The 20,076-nt window shown below is 32.5% G+C and overlaps 1 protein-coding gene and 1 long non-coding RNA gene across 3 annotated transcripts; both read left to right on the forward strand.

Moving 5' to 3' along the window:
• The first annotated feature begins 227 nt into the window (after positions 1-227).
• On the forward strand, positions 228-10,843 carry LOC107904922 (carboxypeptidase SOL1). 2 transcript variants are annotated; one of them, XM_016831443.2, is made up of 15 exons: positions 228-523; positions 754-829; positions 914-1,009; positions 1,208-1,238; positions 1,366-1,422; positions 2,297-2,392; positions 3,133-3,255; positions 4,278-4,382; positions 6,073-6,119; positions 6,739-6,864; positions 7,022-7,124; positions 8,696-8,758; positions 8,974-9,057; positions 9,858-9,921; positions 10,471-10,843. In XM_016831443.2, the coding sequence occupies exons 1-15, from the start codon at positions 430-432 to the stop codon at positions 10,776-10,778; spliced, it is 1,473 nt and encodes a 490-aa protein (XP_016686932.2). In that variant the 5' UTR covers positions 228-429; the 3' UTR covers positions 10,779-10,843. The 2 variants fall into 2 exon arrangements, with proteins under 2 accessions (XP_016686932.2, XP_016686933.2); XM_016831444.2 differs by having other exon boundaries at positions 258-523; positions 760-829.
• A 4,070-nt stretch (positions 10,844-14,913) lies between these two features.
• Positions 14,914-16,871, forward strand: LOC121217908 (uncharacterized). Its single transcript, XR_005914112.1, has 3 exons — positions 14,914-14,983; positions 15,457-15,539; positions 16,415-16,871. It is a non-coding gene; the product is annotated as an uncharacterized lncRNA (long non-coding RNA).
• The last annotated feature ends 3,205 nt before the right edge of the window (positions 16,872-20,076 follow it).

Here is a 20,076-nt window from a genome sequence, read left to right on the forward strand (position 1 = left end):
ATTTTTTATTTCATAATTAACCTTAAAAAATGTTATTTGTCTATTAATTTTTTTAAATATTTATTTTACATATTTTATTATACAATTATAAGACACTTGTCAACTCCTATTTGTGAGTCTAAAAATTCACTAACAGTACACCAAATATTATGTTAAAATTTAGTTAAAAGATAAAAGTCAAATTGATGAAAATGTAAACATCGGGGCTAAATCTGATATTGTGCATTTAAGTTATTACAAAATAAATGGGTTTAGCTCTCAAGTCAATGATCCAAATCCATTAATCATTAACTTGCGTTCATCGGTCTTTTGTCTCTCTCTGAAGATCGTTAAAGGAAGCGATCGAAAACTAAGCTGAAGCTCAGCTTAATGTCGCATCGAATTATTTGTTAATATTATTCCGAATAAAGAGAAAAAAGAGAAGTAAAAATGAATCTCAAATTTTGTATCCTTTTCTCATTCTTTGTTCGCAACGTAATCGCCAGAGGCGGCTATCGCAGCACTTCTTTATCTTCAGCTGCAGGTCCTCTTCTCTCTCTTTGCTTCTCTTTACAGCTTAGTAGTTGAGAATTATGGTTCCTAATGTTCTTTTCTTTTTTTATCTATGTTGCATAGACAAGTAAATAAATTTACGTTGTTAAGGAAACAAAGGAAGCCCCATGATCTTTGAATTTTTACATGGTTTGACCGGGATTTTTTTTCTGTGTTTAATTTACAAACGATTGATTTTTTGCTAACCCATTTTTTATATAGATTTAGGGTTTGAAAATGAGAGTTATGCCGGTTCTGGAAGGCATTTGATCGAGGAAAACCAGTCTCACCACCCGAGGTGTTTTTTTTTCTTTTTCAATAATAATTGAAGTTTGATTAACTTTTTGTGTTTTGTGAGTAATTTGAGGAGTTGTTATTACAGAACTGATATTGCTCGTGGCTACATGACTAACTCGGAACTAGAAAGGGCGGTGAAGGAATTTGGGCGAAGATGTAGCCACATTTCTAGAATATACAGGTGATTATTTCTATTTTTTTTTTGCTTTTCTTGCCTATAATATTTTCCGATTTTTATGATGGATTTAAGTAGGAATTTTCTCATTAAAGGAATGGATAGTTTTGTGGAATGAATGGAGTTGTTTAGTGTTCCATGGAGGTTATATACTGATTGGTTCTTTATTACTCTCTTTGAGGGCATTTTTGATTTTGGGATCAGTATTGGAGAAAGTGTGCGTGGTTTTCCACTGGTAATAGTTTTGTTTCAACTTGCTTCCTTTTCTGTACATACATGTTCACAATTATTTCCTAATGATTTTTGTTACACTATTGTGAACCATTTGTGTTTGTAAGTGTTTGGTGATTCTTTTTGTGTAGTGGGTGATAGAGATTTCTGACAAACCAGGCCGGGAAGAGCCTGAACCTGCATTCAAGGTAAATGATTTAGTGCTCTATTACCTATGCGCCTGCATGGTTATGCACTGTTTTAATTAGTGATTGCTAATTTGGTTTCCTATTTTGAAGTTGATTGGGTTTTTGTGAATATTTAAATCAAATGGTGATTGTTTTACAAAAGATTCCCTTTTAACATGGCTAAGAACTTAGGAATTGAATTGAAGAAACTATTAAAATAAAAATGGAGGAAAATGAAATTTGAGATGTTGAAATATTAGAAGCTTTTATCAGGGGAAACAAATATATTTATATATCTTGCAGTTATAGGATAAAGGATTTATAGTTAACCTGGTAGTATAGTACCTGAAGTTAGAAAACAAAGTACTAGGATCAATAGAGTGTTACACAATTACAGTAAATCTTCCTAAGGACTATGTTATCTTATATGTGTTCAAGGAGGAAAAGTATTGGGTATAGCAATTCTGGAATCTAATTTGAAATTGAATTATGTTTGAAGAAAGTTTCAATAGTAAAGGTTTAAAAAATGTGCACCAAAGTTTAGACCTTTCTTTTCACATTTCACATTCTCTGATAAATTGTATTTTTCTCTCTTCAACAGCTTTCTATTGTTCATTTTTATTAAAATGTACCCTGTTTTTTATCAACTATTACACCTATTTTTGTGACAATTATGGAGAATGTGAATTTCTATGACAATTCTTTTCCACCCTAGGAGCATGATTACGTTCTTCATATTTTCTCAAATGGTGGTTGGAGACTTAGAGTTTGTTTTCCTTTCTATTTCATCATCATGACTCATTTTTTGTTCAAAATGTAGTTTATTAACTGCTATTAAAGGAACTATTATTCTGTTTTCTATGGGTCAACTCACCTCATTTGTTTGAAATTGCAGTTCATTGGTAATGTGCATGGTGATGAACCTGTTGGTCGTGAGCTTCTTTTGCTTCTTGCGAATTGGATATGTGACAACTATAAGAGGGACCCATTGGTATTTTTCTATTCCTTTTACTGCATGTAAGTGTATTTCTTCTTTTTTCTTGCATGATGTTGTGAATAATATTTATGTGCCTTTTTCAGTGTTTTCTCCATAATAATTCCTTGGTTTAAGCACTGTGGTTTTTTTACTTATTATCATACTTCATTCGTGGGTTATTTGTTGAGGCTTAATGCTATTTTAAGATACTTTTTATTATTATTTTATTTTTTAGTTGTTTCTGAGACATTTTAGAGACACCCCCGTCACTCCATGGTCATTGGAAGAAGTGGTTTGCTTGAGAACTGAATCATACATCTGAACAACTATAAGACATTTTGTATTTGCATTGGGTAATATATTCTGATATCTTTGACATATTTAATCAATAGAAAGGTTGCAGGTATGTCTATACACACCTTATACATAAAGAAACACATATGCAGTCGTGTGAGTGATCCATAGGGCCCAGCCCACTATTTACATGATTGCTTTTTCTCAGTCAAAAAGAGAGTTGATTCTTCATTCACTCATTCACTAAAATGTTGATCTTCTTTATTTTGGCCTTCCCTATTTACAAATATTACTTTGATAATACTATTTGATGATTTCTATCAATTAAGTATGCTTTCTGTTTATATTTTTCTGGTTAAGCATGTACATAACATTCATCTTTCACAGCTGCTGTAATTTTATGACCCTTATCACATTATTTTATAAAATTGCCTAATCTATAGTATTTGTTGATGGTACAGGTTGACTTGATTGTTGACAAGGTTCACCTTCACATACTTCCATCAATGAATCCTGATGGATTTTCTTTTAGGAGACGTGGTAATGCAAATAATGTTGATCTAAATCGAGATTTTCCAGATCAGGTAACTCTACTGCAATATTGATTTTAAGTTTGAGGCATTTGATTTCAAGTTGAACCTCATAGATCACAAACAAATGGATCTTCTAAGACTGGTATATATCTAATGTTGAAAGGTGTATTTTGGTTTTCTTCAACTTCATCAACAAGTTCAAGTTAAAAAAATCCTAATTAAATCTTTGGTGTTAAGGATTATGCTCTTCCCAAATCAGGATTGATATTTAATTTGTAGGATTTATCATAGTTCCATAACATCTTGCAGGAAGGTGGTGTGCAGACTAAATTAGGAAAGCTATGCAATGGTGAATAAGATGGTTGAAACTTCATTCAGTACCTCCCATTTTCTAGTCAACTCGACATAATAATAAATGAAATGTAAAAATTCTTTTTAACAATACAATACAAATTCTATGTTGCTCCTTATGACCTTAATATATGATATAGTTATATCAGTTTTTTTTAATTATGGAAACCCTTGTGCTTTCATATTTGTAGATGATCTTCTAACATGTAGAATTTAATAAAAAAATTTCAGATTGCATTTTCTCGTTAAAGATAGCATTGGCAGCAGTGTTCACATTCCTATGATTATTCGTTTGTTTTTTGTCATGGAAGAATCTAAAATGTGAAAGCACATTTTGGTATCATTGGATTGATTGGGCAGAGTTAGAAACTTGAAATCCGAGGTTGATTTGAGATCCTAATTCTTAGGGTCAGTGTTTAATTTTTCTTTTTCATGGTAATAAAGTTGTGAGTGGTGTTATTATTGCTAGCATATATTTTGTTTGGTTTATAACATTAGAAAGGAATATGTTTTGTATTTCTATTCATCCAACTCATCGAAAGTGATCCCAACTAAGAATTCATTTTTAAGGTCAAAATTTGATTGGATCCTGTTGTTCATATGTGCATTCTTTTAGTTTGATAAGCATTGTATATTGCCTTCAGTTGCTCTTCATTCCTAGGTTTTATTGGATTTACTCCTATTCTCCATATTAAATGATCATGACTATTAAAATCTGCCAGTTCTTCCCTTGGAATAATAATGAGGATGCACGACAACCTGAAACAAAAGCAATTATGAGTTGGTTGAGAGAAATGCGTTTTACAGCATCTGCAAGTTTGCATGGGGTAATATTTTATTCTCACTTCTCTTGTTGTGTATTTATTAAACTCAGAGAGTGCTATTGTTATTGGACATTGACAATAGCTGTTACTTTTTCCCTGTCAGTTTTTAGATTGCTTCAATTTCTTGGCAAAACGTTGTAAATGACTATATTTGAAGATAAACATGATAGGCATAGAAGATTTAATCACAAATGATAAGAGAAGCTTCCCTTCATCATTTATCTTTCTTGGCATCACTTTTATTTCCCTTTTTGAAATATGCAAAGATGCTTCTGTCACCCGACTCTATCTTGTAAACTCATACATATATGTATGTGCATGTATGAGTTGCTTTGAAAGATAACTTAAGGGTGTGTTTAGCATTGTTTCTCAAAAGCACTTTTCTAGCCAAACCAGATTTTCAAGCCATAAGCAATGCTAAGCAGATAGTTTTTCAAGCTAAAAGTGCTTTTAAAACTAGGCTTTTAAGTCAACTCAAAAAGCTAAAATTTCTAGCTTCTGGCTTTTGGAAAATCATGTTTGAGCTGAATTATCTATTTCCCCTCATTGTCTAGCCTGAATTTCAGAAACTTATTTTAACTTTACAACATCATGTCTAAATAGACATTTTATCTTTTCAAAAGCACTTTTTGATAGCATTGCTGACTACTTAAATCATAAAGCAAACTTTTCAAAAGCAATGCTAAACTAGTTGGAAGTAAATGCGTAAAGAGTCAAGACTCCATTCTGTAGATCACCTTAGTGTTGCATGCAATGTACCTCTATATTGATCCGACTCTTCATTTTCTTGACATTCTCTTGTCTAGCACCCAAATATATATATATATATGTGAGTTGCTTTGTGAGAGAAATTAAATACTAGTTAGAACTAGAAGTCAATGCATAAAGAGCAAAGACTCCGTTCTGCAGGTAATGTTAGTGTTGCATGGAGTGTACCTCTATTTTGATTCGACTCTTCATTTTTCTTGAAGTACCCTTGTCCAACATCCTTGTCCGACACATTTCAGACATGGGTATGGGGATATTACCCTCCAAAAACATGAAAAAAATAAGAAAAAATTGAACAGACCTATGTCAGACGCATACCCATATCCAACACTCAAACTCGAGTCAGAGTAACATAAATTTACTAGAGTATTTATCCAACGGTAGAATTCTGTGTGAGGTGCCCAAAGTAAGGGCAATAAGAAAATTTTAGCTAAATTGGTGTAGTAAAATTTTTTAGGGCTGGAGATAATGTTGCAAAACTGAAGAAATGGAAAACTAAAGCCTGATGCACCTTCATGTACATGCTGTGGCCCATCTATGTTTTATTGTTTGGTAAATATATGCCTATTCTTATACTTTAATCTTTGATTTAGGCTCTGATTTATTAATGCTTTTTCTATTTGCTGTTTCGTATTCATTTTTTTTCTTTTTACTGTATTGTCTTCTTGCAAAAATAGAATAGAAAAAGTATCAACCAAACAGAGCCTTAGTGAGAGTGAGAATTTAATTCTAAAGTTTTGTTATCAATTTTAGATTGCTGGCATTCAGATCTAGTAAAAGTTTATACCTTCTAATGATGTACATGGTAGTTCTGTCTCATTACTTCAAAATATCTGATATTGATGGAATGAGGCTATGAATTTGATCTTGTTTGGTATACAAGAAACTTAAGGGGAGGAGCCTATTAACAATTCATTTTTTACAGGGTGCACTTGTTGCTAACTATCCATGGGACGCCTCTCTGGATAAAAGGTGATTCTTCTTCGTTATCAGCTTTAAAATTGCAAAGCTGCACCTACAAAATTATTTAAGTTCCTTGTAGCTCCTGCCTGTTATTTAAATATTTTTTCTAGGCATGCTAAACTATCAGGTGTTATATCTCGGTATTTTAGGCTTCAGCTTAATTCATGTTTAAGTTATATTTGTCTAATTCCTTTTTAAGCAAGCAATTTAATTTCCTTGATTTGGTTATTAGATGTTCATAATGGATGTTTCATCAGTTAAATGATCATAGATTGCATATTTCCATGACATGGTTTACGAGCCTTGTTTCACTTCAATTCTTTTTATTTGCCAATGTCTGCATATATGCTATTTAAATTGTAATACGATCTCTAATAACTTCCTGGTTGACTTCACCATGATCATTTCTGCAATAATGAATGGTTGTAGCCTTGTGGATCCCCATACATTTTGTTTAATTCATAATGAGTTTCATTTGTCATAATGTTACTGTTAGTAATGCGACTCTTCTACATCTCTGCACCTTAGGAACAACATGAAATCAGTTCCTTTTGTTATATTAATGCAAACTGAATCTTTCAAATGCAATGCTGGACATAGTTTCTCATATTTATATGTATTAAATCAGGAAGAACTATTATGCATGTCCTGATGATGGAACATTCCGGTTCTTGGCAAGCATATATAGCAAATCTCACTATAACATGTCTTTGAGCAAAGAATTTGAAGGAGGCATTACCAATGGAGCAGCCTGGTAAGCAATTTGTTTGCTGATTATGATCAGAGAAATTGATTACCTTACAAACCATGCAACTTTTGTTCATCTATGTTTTGCTTTCTATAGTCTGTAATATTAATCCACTTTTCATAACTTTTCCTGTTATGTAAGCCAGTGATTCAACTTAATGCAGGTACCCTGTATATGGTGGCATGCAAGATTGGAACTACATATATGGTGGTTGTTTTGAGTTGACCTTGGAGATTAGTGATAACAAATGGCCTAATGCCAAGGAGGTTAGAATTCTGTCTCAGTCATCTTTTAATTGATAACAAATGACCTTGGATTAGGGCTTGCATCAAGCTTCACTGTATAATTATATTCTATACCAGTTCTGGTTTTTTCTTCTTCTTTTGGAGGAAAACATTGTTGATGTGATTGTTGAAGTAACTCATAAATCTTACTTTCTAACATGTACTTTATAGAACTGATTTTTAAGGAATGATGTTTAGTTTAAATCTAACACCCCCCCCCCCCAAAAAAAAAAAAAAAAGAGAAAACCCAATTGAACAGGAGTGCAATACTTTAGCATTCATTATGGTTAGCTTGATTTGTATTCTTTAGTGCACTGAACTTCTGAAAAGGTGGAGGCCTTTTCTAGTTTTCTTATTTTTTTTATTATAAAAGTTTAGTGATAGAAAGATAGGGAGTCATACTTTTCACCTAGCGTTCTTTGCTTCTTAACTCGGTCAAATCACAGGAGAGTGCCCCTTCTTTATGCTTATCTTGTAATGAATTCTTTTTTTCCCCTCAAGATCCTGCTAAATCCTAAAATTTAGTTATTTTAAACTTGCTCTAGCTCAGAAATTTTATGCAGATGTGTTGCTTTAGATAAAAAGGACCTCATCACTTTCTTCAACATTTTTGTTATTTCTTATATCTTGTATGCCAATGTCTCCTTTGTCCTTTTCTGAATTCCCTTTGCCTTAGTCTTTTCATACAATATCTATGTCTATTTTTTGGTTTTTCTTAAAATTCAAATTTCAGGTAATAGTGGTGTTTTTCAAAGCTGTTTGGAGTGATTTTTCTTAATTTGAACCCTAGGCATTGAGATGTAGAATCTTTAATGTTTCGTCCCATGGTTTTCTTAAAACCAAGCAGTTAAATACTTTTGAAGGTGTTTTGATGCTATTTTGTGGAGCATGTATTTTGGATGCGGTAAAGAATGTTTTAAAACTGCTTCATTTTTCATAAGTTTGTTTTAATTGTAGGAAATTTATTATGGTGGCCTTCTACTTTATTCTCTTCAATTGGCACCTTATTGGTTCTTTTATTTATCACGATGTTGTCAAATATCAAATCCCTCTTATGCTGATACTGAAGAATATCAGAAATTATATCGCAAATTATCTCTGCCTCTATGGAATTAAATTAGGTGTTTTGGTCTTTGTAGTGTCTTGTCAATGTCCCTCTTTTCAGCTCTCTCGGAATTGGCAAAAAACTAATTAGCAAGAATAAATGCTAATACAATAACTATGAAATAGAAGTGGAACACTTATAGTAGTTATTGTTGCCCTGTTCTTTTTTTTTTTTTTTTGCTTGAAATCGTTGCCTTATTCTGCAGATGCTTTAAGTAACTTTTCTTGCATATACATGATCATTTTTCCATTTCTATTTTCTCTCTCTCAATATATGAACCTTGTTGGTTTTGTATCTTCTCAAGTAGATAGTTCTTGGCTCTTGGCAGCATTCGGTTAACTTATTTTGATATCAGCCTGTTTGGAAAGTTAATTTAGATAGTGTTCATTCTTGTTTTTACTATTTCTTGTTGCCTTTTTTCATCTTCTTTTCTAATTGTAATGTGCAGCTTCCTACCATTTGGGAGTACAACAAAATGAGCATGCTAAATCTTGTTGCGAGCCTTGTTAAGGTACTCTGCAGTTTGGCTTTAAAAATGTCTGGTATTGAAAATTGAAATAGATTTCATTTTCTTTCTGCATCTTTTTTGTATAAAAGAATATTTTTCTAAAATCTATCTTATCGGAGGTATTATGGATAACAATCTTAAATATTCAACAAAGTGGAATATTTATACAGCTTTTTCTGTCTACGAATCATTGATCTATGCCACTTGTATATTTTTAGACAGGAGTTCATGGAAGGGTCTTTTCTTCAGACAGTGGAAGGCCATTGCCTGGGTTGATCACAATCAAGGGAATAAATTACACGGTTTGTTCATATATATATATGCTGTCATAATACACAGACATCTTATTAACCATATTATTGTCACAGAAATCATAGTGTAAGGATTCTGATTTGGAATGTATCAGTTTATTCACTGGCACTAAAGGAGAGCAATTAACTGTCTTGTTGAAGTCACTTCGAATTTCGTATATACTATGATCACTGAGAATTCATCATTTCTCCCTAGAATGGAAAATTTTAATCTGCTTAGATTCGGCCTGTTATATGAGAACATAGAGCATTTTTTGAATTTGTGAAGTTCACTTTTTCCCGGTTTAGGATGTAATTTCTGAAGAATTTTGAGCATAAAGAACATGGATTTACCTTGAAGATATTAATCATAGTTCTGTTTTCCTTTATTTGCGGACCTGTTCTGCTTAGTAGACCACCTAATACTTTGCAGCAATCATGTTAAAAAAAGTGAAAATGTGGTTTGATATTTTCTTACTTCCATATCCATGCTTCACACCTTAAGCTTCTATCACCCTTCTGGTTAGGGAGCTCCTTTTTACCAAACAGCAATTGCTTTTTCTTTGCTCTTTCTATATGAAACATCAATTGCTTTTGATATGCCTGGATTTTATTCTTTTCTGAGATACTTGTAATAGCAGTATCCATGCTGCTTGTGCTTATATTTGTTTTTATTTTCTCCTTTGATCATCGTAAACAAAATACTCATTCTCGCTGCTTTTATAAAATCTTGACATGATTAAATAATCTGGTGGTCTTGAGTTGTAGCGTTCTTTTAATAACTTGTATCTTGGTGTCCCTGATCATGACAGGTTAAAACTAGCGGGACATTAGCAGATTATCATCGGTTACTCGTTCCAGGAGAGAGATATGAAGGTATGAAATTTTTTTAGTCTCAGCATGCTGGGTTCTTTTCAGTGATTGTTAGTAATGCAAGAAATATCTAATGATCGCATACGAATGATTAGAAAAGAAAAATTAGTAGTTGGTTAAATCATGAGAATAGCAAGGTGCAGCTGAAGAGGTGTTAAATAAGGCTTGCATTTGGTATTTGGAGCTGGTTGAATACTATGTTACTTGGACTTGAATGTGTTGGACATGGGTATGTTACTCGAGTATGTTAAATTTTTCCCACGATTCTCTTGTACTTGGAGGGTCTTGAAAGGATCATATCCCTTTACTCATGTCCTGGTAAGTGTTGGACATGAGTGCCAATCATAGGTACTTAAAAGAAAAACGAAGAGTCAAAGCAATATAGGTTAAATATATATTGCGAATGTTTTATGCATCTTTTACTGATTATTGAGCAATAAGTTCTTGCCGTTTTTCTGGGATATTGGTTTGATGGCAGGCCTTTTTGTAAATATCCCATTCAATTAAGCAAATAATTACCTATATGTTTTAAACTGATGAATATGCTTGCAGTTATGGCTACTGTGCCTGGGTACAAATCAAAGGCCACACATATTTGGTTGGAAAAAGAAGAAGCCACAAATGTAGACTTTATTCTTGATCCAGAAGTCTCTTCCGATGGAACTTTACTTCGTAGTATTTGTGATTGTGGCAGAAAAAGCCGGCTCCTTTCAATAGGGTATTTCTGGGGAACTCACTTTGAAGTTTATTTAGTCTTGATTGTTGTCCTAGCATTTCTATGCTTTTTGCTGACACGGCGAATAAAATCCAACCTTTTAAAACAGCGATCGCCACCTAAAAGGTCAGTATTGACAGTATGACCTCACTTAAAACTTGTACTCTTGCATTATGATCGATAAATTAAATAGAATATCTTTTTGCTTGATTGTGCAACTAGTATAATACTTGTTTGAGTTTACTATCAACCATTCCTTAGATTACTTATATTGCAATTTTCTACCTACACATAATTTGTATGGATAATGATAATCAATGTGAACCTTCCCTTTTTTTCCGACACAAGGAAATGTATTGTTGAAGATTATTTGTAGTTCCATTTTTGTTCTGTATGGTTTTTAGCAGTTACTTTTGTGTTGTGTTGTTAAGCAATGTGATAATGTGTCTAGCCAAGCTAAATTACTCAAACTAGCGTGTGAGTGTCAACCATGGATATGTTCGGCATGAGTATATTCATTTCTTCCCCCAAAATGTTCATATATTTGGAGCGTCTTTGGAGAATCATGAGGTGTCGGACTAACATACTTGCCAAGTATGCCCTATTCATTATTATATCTGTCCATTTACTTTCAATTACTAAAGTCCACTTCCTTCTATTTGGATATGAAAATTTTAAAAATATACAAAATCACAGTAGGAAGCATTATCCTCGGAGTAAGAATGTGGCTTAAGTAGTCAATTCAATATCTACCCTTAGTTCGGGTCAGTAAACTGTTGGGCCAAAATTGAACCCAATAAAACATCGCAGAAGCACAATAAAACATCGCAGAAGCACAATTGGTGTTTTTCACTTCTAATAAATCAATATGATAAATCTAATAACACAATATATTAACAATTAATTCAAGCCATTTATAACATTGCAAACACAGATCATGAATTGAGACATACAAATTTTTATATGGAAAATCCAGGGCAAAAATCATGGGACTTGAAAGTCCACCATAAGCTCAAAAGAATATTACTCAACAGAGGGCATGAGACAATTGAGATCCTTGGGTCTACTAATCGATTTAAATGGACATCGGATAACCCTAGTTTAAAGAGTTGATTAAAACTACACTTGGTAAACAATACTCTCTCTAACTTGTTGCACCCACATATAAAAATAAACTAAAGCGTTATTGTGTTGCCCCTAAAATGTATATACACATACACATAGTGGGACCTATGTGGTCTACGTCCAACAAATATCCCCTACCCATTACGTGGGGATGTTTGCTATACAAGCGATTGAGTAATATGCTTCAAACTTTCTTTTTAGTAAGATTTTAGTCAACATATCTGCACCAGTATTATTAGTGTGAATTTTTTCAAGTTCTAATAAATTTGTCTCGAGAATTTATCGCATGCAGTAATACCTTACATCAATATGTTTAGACGAGAACGAAAAGTTGAATTCTTACCAAATAGCACATTGACTATCACAAAACAAGACATACCTCTCTTGAGCAAAGTCGAGTTCTTACACAAATTTCTTTATCCAAAGGAGCTTTTTGCACATCTCTGTAGTTGCAATAAACTTAGACTCAATAGTGGATAAAGCAACACATTTTTGCAATTTAGATTGCCAAGCCTTTGCTTCTTCTGCAAAAGTGATCAAGTAACCTGAAGTAGATTTTCTCAAGTCAATATCTCTGATCATATATAAATCTGTGTTGCCAACTAGAATGAGTTTCTTATTGTCAAAAAAAAGTTTAAAATTGAAGGTGCCTTGGAAATATCTTATAATTCACTTCACTGCATTTCAATACTTTCTCCCTGAATTAGAAATAAACCGACTAATTGTAACAACTGCATAGGCCAAGTCTGGTCTCGTGCATACATCAAACTACCCACGGCTAAAGAGTAAGGAACTTTTCACATGTTTTCCTTCTCTTTCTATGTGGAAGGACTTTGCTTTACACTCAACTTGAACTGCATAGTAAAGAGAGTACTCACCATTTTAGTTCTATCTATCCATATTAAACCTTTAAAGTACTTTCTCAATGTACTCTCTTGTGATAACCATAACTTCTTGGCCTTTCTATCACGTGTTAATCTAATGCTAAAAATTTACTTTGCTGGCCCTAAATCATTCATCTCAAAGGATTTACTCAATTTTTGTTTCAACATGACAATTCTAGAAGCATTATAACCAACAATAAGCATATCATCAATATAGAATAATAAAATAATGAAATCATCACTGAAGAATCTCTGAACAAAAACACAATAGTCAAAAGTCGTCGTCTTCTTGTAGCTATGCTCCCCTATAACAAACTCAAACATTTTGTACCATTACCTCGGAGCATGCTTCAAACCATACAAGCTCTTCCTCAATTTGCATACATATTCCTTTTTGCCTTGTACAACAAAACCCTTTAGTTCCTACATGTAAAGCTCTTCCTCCACATCACCATGAAAGAAAGTAGTTTTCATATACATCTGTTCAACCTCTAAGTTATAATAAGTTGCCAAACTCAATATAGTTTTGATAGAGAACATCTTTACAACTAGAGAAAATATTTTCTTAAAGTCAATCCCCCTTTTTTACTATAACCCTTAATGACCAATCTAGCTTTGTATCGTGGAATTCAATTCTCTTCTTGCTTCAACCTGTAAACTCACTGATTTTTCAAAACTCTCTTACCCTTTGGCAATTTCACCAACTCAAAGATATAATTGTCATGCAAGGATTGGAGTTCATCCTTCTTCGCTTCAACCAACTGATCTTTGCATTCACTCTCCATAGCCTTTTATTACACTCTAGATCTTCCTCGTTAGTTAAAAAACATACCCATCAGAAATTAGATTTAAAATCAATTATACGTTGCTAGTCATAAATGTTAACTTCTTGCATATCATCCTGAATAGGACTTCATGAAGAAGCTATAGAAATCAGATTCATTTCAAACAAATCATCACTATTTTGTGGATTCATATTCTCTATCTTATCAATGTCTTTAATGGTTTGATCCTCAAAGAGAACCACATCTTTGCTTCTCACAAGTATTTTCAATCGAATCATACAACCTATACCTAAACTCATCATGATCGTAACTAATGAGATACATTGTCGAGTCTAAGCATCTAACTTAGATTGCTCATCTTTTGGAGCATAGACAGATTCTTTGCAACCAAACACACGCAGGTGATATGACATGTCTTTACCAAATCAAACCCTATCTAGTACATCATCCTGCAAAGAAACACTAGGAGATAGATTAATCACATGTACAACTGTATGCAAAGCTTCAACCCAAAATATCTAGGCAACTTTGCATATGAAAGTAAACATTTGACTTTCTCAACCAATGTCCAGTTCATTCTCTCAGCCAATCCATTCAACTTTGGAGTCTTCGACAGTAAACATTAAATGGTCTTCTATACTTTCCACCATTATCAATACGAATACACTTCAACTTCTTCCCAATCTCTCTCAGATGAAGCTTGAAAGTGCTTGGACACATCAAGTACATGGCCCTTTTTTTTCAAAGTATAAAACCCAAAGTTTTCTTGAACAGTCATTAATGAAAGTCATGAAGTAAAGTGCGCCACCATGTGACCTAACCTTCAAGGGACCACAAACATTTGAATGAACCAACTCAAGCAAATTTGACTTTCTTGAAGGTGGGTAATGCTTAAATGAAACTCTTATATGCTTTTCAACTAGACAATGGACACAATTCTTCACCGTAGTTTTCTTCAAACCTGAAAGTTGATTCTTCTTGACCAAACAATTAAGCCATTCTCACTCATGTGACTAAGTTGTCTATGCCACAATTTTGTTGGGTCATCATCTTCTGTCACATTCACCATGCCTCAGGAAGTTGAAGTGTAACAGCCCTATTTCGACCCTAATTGGACATAATGGTTTCGGGACCACAATTCGAGTTGAAAAAAAATTTAATATTACTTTGTGAGTTACTATGTGTGAATTTGATTGTGTGAAATTTTCATGTTTAAATTTTGTTGTTTGAGTAACTGATTAAATAAAAAGGACTTAATCGCGTAAAAATAAAAATTTAGGGGTTAAAGCTAAAAGTATCTATTTGTTGTTGTCTTTTTATTTGAAAGGTTAGACCACTAAATAGTTAGTGGATGGCTAAGGACAAAACTAACCTTATTATATATTAGTTATATTTATTTAAATAAGGTTAAATGAGTAATTAACAAATATTATAATATAAGATAGTTAAAAGCATAAAAACATTAGATTATTATCATATTTCTTAGCCGAAACCAAGAAGGAAGAAAGCCATTAAAGCTTAGTCAAGTTTCGGCCATATTCAAGCTTAAATTCAAGGTTCGTTTTTGTTTAGTTTTCGATAATTTTTACGTTTTTTAGATCGTTGCTTCGAATACTTCAAAACCCATGCCTTAATTTTATGAATTGTTGATGATTTTGAAAAGCACCATTGATGAATGCTTGAGCTTTGTGATAATTGATGATGAAATATGAAAGATATGTGAAAGGTTAATATGTTTTGTCTTTGAATTTTTGATGAATTTGAGTAATTAGGGTTAAATTGTAAAAATAAATTTTTGAGTGGCTAAAATGTGAAATAAATAAAATGTGTGGGCTTGTAAAGACACTAGGAATATTCGGCCCTAAAGGAGTGTAGCCAAATTTTGTGTATTATGTGTTTTGAGCAAAAAGAACTAAATTGTAAAAAAGTGTGAAATGTTAGGGACAAAATTGTAATTTTCCCATTTATGTGTTTTTAGGATAAATTGAATTGAATGGTGTTTAAATAAGCTTAAATTGAATATGTTTAGATCAAGAATTAAAGAAATCAGATTTGGATCGGGGAAAGACAAAGGTGGTCGAGTAGCTGATTTAACGGTCGACGACATCCGAGGTAAGTCGATAAACATTTAAATTTTGTTAAATTAATGTTATATAGTAGATAGATAATATATGGAACCATTAGATGTAGTAAGAGGTTTTGGCCAAATATACATATATATTTGTTATAAGAAATAAGTCAATTGAGTTCGAATTAACTGATATTTAATTTTTGTAAGCATATTTGAACCTTAAAAATTGTATGGAAATTTTCTGATAAGTGCTTTCGTGTAAGACCACTTCTAGGGCGATGGCATCGATTTGTATTTTCATGTAAGACCACGTCTGTGATGATGGCATCAATTTGTATTTTCGTGTAAGACCACGTCTGGGACGATGGCATCGATTTGTATTTTTGAGTAAGACCCTGTTTGGGACAGTGGCATCGATGTGCGATTACATGTAAGACCACGTCTGGGACGATGGCGTTGTATGAATCTCTCGACTATTTTATTATTCTATTTATTTTCGATTGGTTCGACAAGTAATATAAATGAAGATTGTTATGTATTTGAAATGTATGTGCAGGTATAAGTTAGTTGAATAAATATATGGAATTAAGGTAAGTTATTTATTTGGAAGTATATATGGTATGAATATATATAAGTTTTGAATTGTTATGGTTATATATATATATGCATACTTTAAATTTCGGTTGATACCTATTTTACTTAAAGTAAAAGTTTATGAACATTTATACAAGAACAAAATTGGTTATTAGCTTACATGTATATGTGATAAAAGTGTGATTATAATTATATATATAATATCTTTGTATGTTAATTATGTGCCTTTAATTCTTACTATTTAAATATTAATTATGCTTACGATTTACTAAGCTTTATAAAGCTTATTGTGTATTTGTATTTGTGTATTTCTGTTTTATAGACCTTGAAGTAGTTACGAGCTCGGGGATCGTCAGTAAAGCTTATCACACTATCGACTAACTACGGTATTTTATAAATTGAAATCTCTTTTGAAATTATGGCATGTATAAGTTGGGTGGGAAATAACTTATTTTAGAAAGTGTATGTATTAAAGCCATGCGAAAATGGCTTAAGCATTTTGTATCTATGTTAGGTTTTGGTGGAGATATGGCTTGATTATGTTTTGATTATTATATAATCTTTTATGGATAGTATTTATAAGGTAAGGTATATACATGCTCATGGTAGTGTTTGAATTATAAATTCTTGGCACGTAAGTATGTGGTGTGAGTATATTTGATATAGGTATTAAGCTAAGTAATGTTTGATTACGTGGAATTAGTTAGATAATGTATACAATGTGTTTGTTTTAGTAAGTAAGTAATTTTAGTTCATGAATTATAAATTGAAATATGAAGAATTGGTTGGCAGCTACTTTATGATCGGCTATCATAGGGTAATTGACTAAATGTAAGTTTGAGTTATGTATTGAATTATGATATATGCTTTATTATTTATATGAATGGATCGAATATATATGTTAAAACAAATAATGGATCTGTCGTATATGTATTAGTATTGTAAGACCAATTTGGTTAATTTGATTTTTAATATATATATTAGGTATTTAATGCAATAAACAATTTTAGTAATATTTTGGCTACGTTAAATTGATTTTTAATAGAGAATATTTTGTTATGCTCATGTTTGTGTAATTGGTTTTTAATAGGGCAATTTGGTTTAACCATATGATAATATTATAAGTTATGCAAGTTTGGTTATGGTATGAATTTATGTATATATAATTAAATATAGTGTAAATGAATTTGGTTTGTGCTTGGTTAAAAGATTTTATTTAAATATATATATATATACATTTGAGAAATATTATATAGGTACAAAAGTACTATGGTTCTTGAGTTTTATAATGTTCGATTGTGTAATAGTTAAATTTTGTAATGACCTTGAGATATGGATTTATAAAAAGGTTAATGGTTTATAAAACTTATATGCATAAGCATACATGTGTGTAAAATAGTAGTAAATTATTAGTTTATATTTGGATAGGTATGATGTTCTTATTTTAAATGGTGGTTGTGAAATGAGCATTTTAATTTTTTTGAATGGTTGAGATATTATTCGTTTCCAAAAATTTAAGCATGCAAATTTAGTATAATTGTTTCGTCTTAATTTGTATATGTTGCAAAGTTTGCAAAAAAAAAAATAGTAATAAATAAATAAAAATGTGTCATGTCCGGTAACACCTCGTAACCCAATCCGGCGATGGTCACAGGTTATGGGTGTTACATGAAGCCTGCATCAAATATAAGTCCAACTTTTCTTCCCTTAAGCCACAACCAATGAGCCTTTAATCAATTTCCATGGACCTTACTGAAAGTGTTACAAAAACTATCATCATTAAACTTTCCTGCAGAAATCAAATCTAAATGAATATTCGTTGTATACCTAATATTTCAAGTGTCATCTTGGTTCCATTATTAGTGACCAAACTAACATCTCCCACACCAACAACTTGCACCAAGCTATCACTATCCATCTTTAATACCCCAAAATTGACAAAATTATAATATGTGAAGAACTTCTGTGACGTGACATGAAGCGTAACACCAGTATCTATCACCCAACAAGTCTCATCGCATGATAGATTGATCAAATTCTCATGACAAAGGACTAACAAATCATCAGTAATAACAGTAGTAACATGTTCGAATTTCTCATTATCTCTTCTTTCTTATTTATTACCACCGCCTCTATTCTCTCTGTACAGCCCAATTTATGCCCGGGCCCAACAAGCAGAGGCAAAGTAAAAAAAACAAACAGCAAACACAAATAACGGGCCCAAATACCAGACCCATTTTGCCATAGCCCAAACTTTCAATACCCAACTAACCTAACCCACCTAAATAACCCACTAACCCTCAGCCCAAAACAATTAAACCTCATTACCAAACCCAATACAACACCAGCCCAATACCCCAAATTAGATCCAATAACCGAGCCCAGTTGCATTGGGTCCAAGGTCTCAGCCTCTATGGTCAAACTAGGGTTTCAAAACTGAAACCCTAGCTTACCTGCCCTCAGCGTCGCAACCACCGCCAACTGCCACTGTCATCTCCACCCACGTGCGCCCATGCCTGCAATGACAGAGAGGAAACATCAACAAGCAAAGAAATATACTAAAAAAACTTATGTAAATCGGCTATAAAGCCAAGAAGGAATCATTGTAAAAGGGTTCGGATTTTTTTAAGAAAAAGATTGAAGAAATAAAAATCAGTTGAAAGGTGATATTTTTAGTATTTTTTCCTCTTCGATTCTGTTCGGTTTTGCTTTTCTTTTCTTTTACAGTTAATATAAGTCTAAAGGTTAATAAAAGAAACATACCTGAACGCCGTGTTTGGGACGTCGCCTGAGTCCTTCGGGTCACCGAAAATGGACGGGGAGGGCGACCTTTTGGGGATTTTCTCCTTTGGCCTTAAGACCGTGAAGGTCTGATCTATAATCGGCCTTTAAAACGGGGTTTGAAAAACCAACCTTTCACCTTCCGACCGTCGCTTACGGCGGAGCCAACGCCGGAGAACGGCGACCGTCACGGCGGTGATTGGCCGAGCCATAGACTGGGGTTTGGACGAAAAAGAAAAGGGAGGAGAGAATTTTAAGCATTTTTTTTAAAACAGAAATGGGGCAAATGATTTTTTTCTAAAAAACTGGGCTTTTATAGCTTCCCAAAACGACGTCGTTTTGGGCAAGCCCTTCTGGCACAAAACGGCGTTGTTTCGCTCTCAGATCCGCGCATGAGACCCGACCCGCTACAGGATCCGCGCGTTTTCGGAGTTGGGATATTTGTGCATAAAGTCCTTTCGCTTTCGCTCCTTTGTGCAATCTGGTCCCATTTTGTTTTTTAATTCGGCTGCCTGATTTTTATCGCTTTTCATTTTAGTCCATGTTGAAACGCTGCGTGTTAGGGTTGGGATTATTGCCTAATTGGTCCTTCGCCCTTTTAGCGCATTTTATCTTGGTCCCTGGACTATTCTTTTAATTATTTACTGTTTTAAACCCCGTATTTCATCTTAAGTTTTAATTTAGTCCTTTTCCCTTTTATTTATTTTCTTATTAAGTATATTCTTGTTGCTACATTGCTATTAATATTATTATTACTACTATCATTTGTTTATGTTTACTTATTTATATATTCAAGATATTGGCCTCATTATATCGTTGTTTATTTATTTATGTCCTTTTTATTCTTTTTATTACAAACTTTGTTATATACGTGTATATACACATATTTCATATTTCTTATATACTTATACACATACTTTTCTTTTTCTTTGTCTTACTAATATACACATATATACTTATATTTTTATAACTTTTATATACATGTACATGTATATACATACATACATAAACTTTATATTTAATATTTTTAATACATATATGTATATATATATTTTATATTTTATAATTTCATGTATATACATATATATATTTCCCTTATATGCACAAACATATTTTCATATTTTATAATTTTCATATATTTTCCTTTATTTTTATGTTCATTTATGTATTTATTTATATGCCCATTTTTATGCTTTAGTTTAT

This window comes from Gossypium hirsutum, chromosome D05 (assembly GCF_007990345.1).
Source record: "Gossypium hirsutum isolate 1008001.06 chromosome D05, Gossypium_hirsutum_v2.1, whole genome shotgun sequence".
Classification (NCBI taxonomy): Eukaryota; Viridiplantae; Streptophyta; class Magnoliopsida; order Malvales; family Malvaceae; genus Gossypium; species Gossypium hirsutum.

Coding starts and splice junctions, on each gene's coding strand:
- LOC107904922 (XM_016831443.2), top strand. CDS start 430: ATGAATCTCAAATTTTGTATCCTTTTCTCATTCTTTGTTCGCAACGTA. Junction 830..913: donor AACCAGTCTCACCACCCGAG/GTGTTTTTTTTT, acceptor TTGTTATTACAG/AACTGATATTGCTCGTGGCT. Junction 9,922..10,470: donor TCCAGGAGAGAGATATGAAG/GTATGAAATTTT, acceptor ATATGCTTGCAG/TTATGGCTACTGTGCCTGGG.